Source organism: Plasmodium gallinaceum, assembly GCF_900005855.1.
Source record: "Plasmodium gallinaceum strain 8A genome assembly, contig: PGAL8A_v1_76, whole genome shotgun sequence".
NCBI classification, from domain to species: domain Eukaryota; phylum Apicomplexa; class Aconoidasida; order Haemosporida; family Plasmodiidae; genus Plasmodium; species Plasmodium gallinaceum.
In genome coordinates, this window is record NW_021628238.1 from 1,695,568 (window position 1) to 1,700,567 (window position 5,000).

The 5,000-nt window shown below is 16.2% G+C and overlaps 1 protein-coding gene across 1 annotated transcript; it reads left to right on the forward strand.

Moving 5' to 3' along the window:
- Positions 1-625: 625 nt before the first annotated feature.
- On the forward strand, positions 626-2,687 carry PGAL8A_00234000 (adenosine-diphosphatase, putative; the record flags this gene model as incomplete). Its single annotated transcript, XM_028671066.1, has 4 exons — positions 626-1,921; positions 2,073-2,230; positions 2,404-2,479; positions 2,574-2,687. The coding sequence occupies 4 exons, from the start codon at positions 626-628 to the stop codon at positions 2,685-2,687; spliced, it is 1,644 nt and encodes a 547-aa protein (XP_028527756.1).
- Between the last annotated feature and the right edge of the window lie 2,313 nt (positions 2,688-5,000).

A 5,000-nucleotide genomic window follows, 5' to 3' on the forward strand; every position in this document is an offset into this window, starting at 1 on the left:
AATTAAATTTTTTTTTTTTTTTTTTTTTTTTTTTTTTTTTATTCTTTAAAATACAATATTTTTTTTAAATACTATTTTCACTAGTTAGTATTATATTTGAAAGTTTGCATCAAATAGGATGAAAATTAAATTTAATAAAAACTTTTCATATATAAACATATATATGAATATATTTTAATTATTTTTTTTTTATTAGATTTTTAAAATATATATGAAAAAATTAATTCTTTTAATAATTCTTCTATGAAAATAAAGAAAAAAATGATGAAACTAAAATATTTTTTTTTACGTGAAGACTAAAATATAAATACTTAAGTAAAAATAAAACTGAAAACTATAGATTTATGATCTTAATTACATTTTTTCTACTATTTATAAAAGAATATTTAGATTTCTATTAATCTTAAAAATTTCTTTATATATGAAAATATTTAAAAATTGGCGGAATATCCATTTAAAATAAATTTTTTATAAATATTAAAGATAATATTCTTTTTTTTTATAAAAAATTTTTAAGTTAAAATTTTTTGATCATTTAAAAAAAATTGATAAAATAAAAAATTGAAGACTTTTTCTCAAAAAAAAAAAAAAAAAAAAAAAAAAAAAAAAAAAATATTTATAAAAAATGAAAAATGATGGAATTACAAAAAATAAATCGCTTAAAATTTTAGTATTATTTTATGTAATAATTATCTACTTGAATTTAAAAATAAACTGTGATACTTTGAATAAACAAAATAAAATTGAAAAAAACAACTTAGATATATATAAATCAGTAATTATTGATGCAGGATCAACTGGAACAAGAATTCATATTTATAACTATAAAATAGAAAATAATAATGAAGATATAAAAATTTTCATTCCTTCTATAAGTCATAAAGCATCTCCTGGATTAGTTTATATGTTAAATAATTATTTTTCAGGTGATGAAATAAATTTTTATGATTATTTTAAGAAAATCAAAGATTTTATATACGAAAATGTTGAAAAAGAAGAGCGATCAAACACCGTTATATTATTTAGAGCATCTGGTGGGTTTAGGTTATTAAGTATAAGTAAATCAGAGAAATACATTAACTTTCTTAAAGATTATTTGTATAATAATTTTAATGAATTTTTGTTAATTGATGAATTATTAATAAAAGTATTAAGTGGAAAAGAAGAAGCTATTTTATCTTTTATATCAATATATTCTCTTCTAGAAAAATCTATACATAGCCCCATAATATTTTCTAATGATAATAAAAATAGTGGAAGTGAAAAACATAATGTAGATCTAAGTAATGATATTAATGATAATAAAGAAATTAATGTTATAAATGATGATAACAATAAATATGAAAACAACAATAACGATAGCATTGGGGTAATAGAAATAGGAGGAGCTTCAGCTCAAATTGTGATAAAAATTCCATTATCTAAAATGAATGATGATATTTTAAATTTATTTAATTATAAACATAAGGATAATAAAAAAAATTCTATTATTGAAGAAAATTATAAAAATAAAAACATAGTAAAAATTAAATTATTTCGTAAAAATATTTTTTTATATTGCAAAAGTTACTTAGTACTAGGAAGACAAAATGCAATGAAAACTTACTTGCATTATGTTGTTCACAAAAATAAAAAAAACAAAAAATTAAATAAATTTATTCCTATTCCGTGTTTCCCTAAGAATTTCAAATTTTATATTAGCAATTTATTTAAAACATCCATTGAAGAGAATATAGATGAATATGATGAAAAAAAAATATTAAAAAAAAATGAATATATAGGAATTGGTACAGGAGACTTAAATTTATGTAGAAAAGAAATACAAATAATTTTAAATTATTCAGAAATTGATAATTTGCCTTTTAGATTAAAAAAATTTATAAAATTATATGCAATTGAAAATTTTCATCATTTTGCAACTGTAATAAAATAAACAATAAAAAAAAAAAAAAAAGAAAAAATCCAAAATTATTTATTTAATTAATTTTGTATTTATATGAAAATAAGTATATGCATGTGAAAAAAAAAAAAAAAAAAAAAAAACAATATTTTTCTTTTTCTTTTTTTATTAGGATATCCTTAATATTTCAGAAAATTTTAATCCATTATTAATTAACACAAATATGTATTTAAAAAAAGCTGAAGAATTGTGCCCTCTTACTGTAGAGGAAATTAGAAAATTGGTTAACCCTAATGCAAATATTGAAAAGGCTCAAACATCTTGTTTCGGGTAAGAATTTATCACATTTCTCATTAAATTTAACAGTATATTTATTTTATATTTTTTTTTTTTTTTTTCTTTTTTTTTTTTTTTGTGTGCGTGTCTTAAAAATATATGCTAATTAATCATTTTTTAAATTAATCTTAATCATAATTGTAATATTTCTTTATTTTTCTCAATAGATTAGTATTTTTATATGAGTTTCTACGACATATTTTTAAGATTGATAATGCAATATCATTTTATTCTACAAATTACGTAATTAAAAAAAAAAAAAAAAAATAATAATACTTAAATATATATTGTATTTTAACAAAATTTATAATTTTGGTGATGTTTTTTAATTTTTTAGATAAATAACACTATGATAACATGGACTATAGCAGTTTTATTGATGGAAATTCCACCATATCTTGATTTAATTAAAAAAAAGAAAAAAATAAATTATGACAATGATGAACTTTAATCTTAAAGCAATCCTTAATATTTATATATATAATATGTTTTTATCTTAACTTTTTTTTTTTTTTTTTTTTTTTTTTTTTTCTGAACTTTTCTATTTTTTTAATTTGTTTTTGTCACTTTAATTCAAAAAAAGAAATATTATAGCAATTACCTTTTTTAGATTCATAAAAAAAGAAATAATTCCTTTATAATTACTTTAAATAGTATTATATCCTATTTAGACCTACTTTTAAAAATATTTCTTATATACAAATTTGAAATAATATTCATAAGATATGCATACTAAAAATGGATAAGTTAGCCTACATATAAATATGAAGTTTGACACATTTTTAAAAAAAATTTAAGATTCTTATTTATTTTCTTATTTTGTTTAATGTTTTAATTCGGAATAATTTTATTTTTGTATTTTTCTTCCAAATTAAATTTCTTTTATTATTTTTTTAGATTTTTTATATATTTGTGTTTTTCTTTTAAAATTTTTTTTAATAAAAGATGAAATATTTTATTTTATAAAATATTTAGTCTATATTTCCATAAATACATAAATGAATTTCTATTTTTCATTCTTATGAATTTGTTATTGCTAAACTCTTATTTTTGTGCTTTCATTTTTCTTTTGTATATGCAAAAAGTATATATTTTATTTTATTTTATTTTATTTTTTTTTTATTAATAAATTTTATAATACATAAAAAAATTATATTGAAATTAATTAATTATATAAAGTATATATGAGCATGGTTATTTCTCATATGTTATAAAAAATTGAGGTGAAATCGTTTCCAATATTTTATATCATATAGATATTTAAAAAATAATTTTCAATAAAAAATAAATTAAAAAAAAAATTGTACAGTAAAATAGTTAATTCAACTATAAGTACTAGTTTACCTATAAAAAATTAAAAATATTTTATTTATATTTAATTTCATGCATAAAAAAAAAAAAAAAAAAAAAACTAAAGAGAGATATAAATAATAATATATGTACAATTACCTATGTTTATGAGAGAATTAAAACATTCACTAAACATATGAAAATATTAAAAAAGATTAAAAAATTAAAATAAAGGAATATAGAAGAAAAAGAAAAACAAAAGAAGTTTATAATTTCTTTCTATAAAAGCTTATTAGTGCATAAATATAAGAAATTGTTAAATTTATCTAATTCGCTAATTTTACATAATATGTAATTATATGTATGAACACTATTTTTGCTTTAAATGATTCCCTGTAATTATAATTTTTTTGAAATACTTATTAAAATATTTTTTTATAAAATCATATGCATTTGAATATTTGTAAAGTTAAATTATTTAAAGAAAAATATGAAAAATATATAATAAAAAAAAAATAATAATTGGGAAACTTTTAGTACAACTTAGTTGCGCTTTCTTTACATGCATTTTAAAATAAAATTGTTTGTACTTTTGTGCTATTCTAAAAATTGTCTTAATTATTCTTTTTTTTTTTCATTATTACATATAGCTTTTTAAGAAATTATTATTTTCTCTATATAGAAAAAACTTTATTCAATATAGAAAAATTATATATTATTAACAATGGAATTCTATAAATTTCAAGAATTTTTTTTTGTTTATTTCATTTCTGTTAGCGTATTGGCTTATTTATATGTTTTACTAAAATTTTGACTTAACAATTTTATAACATAAAAGAAACTAATATTTAAAAATTTTAATTAGTAAAAATAGTATTTTCCTAAAGTTTATCTTATAAAATACAATACAAAAAAAAAGAATAAAATAAATTAACTACATTTTTTTTGCATAATTTATCTGTATCCGTCTTTAGTTAGGAATATCCATTTCTCATAAAATATTTATTGCATGTCAATACTTTTTTTCCCATTTTTAAAGAAATATTTATCATTTTTTTTTTTTTTTCTTAAATACTATAAAAGGTTAATGCTTTTTTTTTCTTTTTTTTTTTATAACAATATTTTTGTTTTAAATATAATGTGTTATTTCTTAATTTTTTTTATTTAATAATGAATTATATAAACTTTTATATATTTAAATGTATATAAACATATACTAAGGTTTTTTTTATTTTTAGAAATTACGTGCAACTTTGTAGTAAAGAATCTAACATACAATTGCAAATTTTGAATTGATTTTTTATTCCTAAAATTTTATAACAAATATTAGTGTAATGCATGTATATCTTTATCAAATTTTTTCATTTTTCATTTTTTTTTTTTAATTATTTTTACAAATTAAATATATAATTCATTAATAAATGCAAGTTTTTCAAAACTTTTATAATTTTAAATACGTTATCAATTATATATA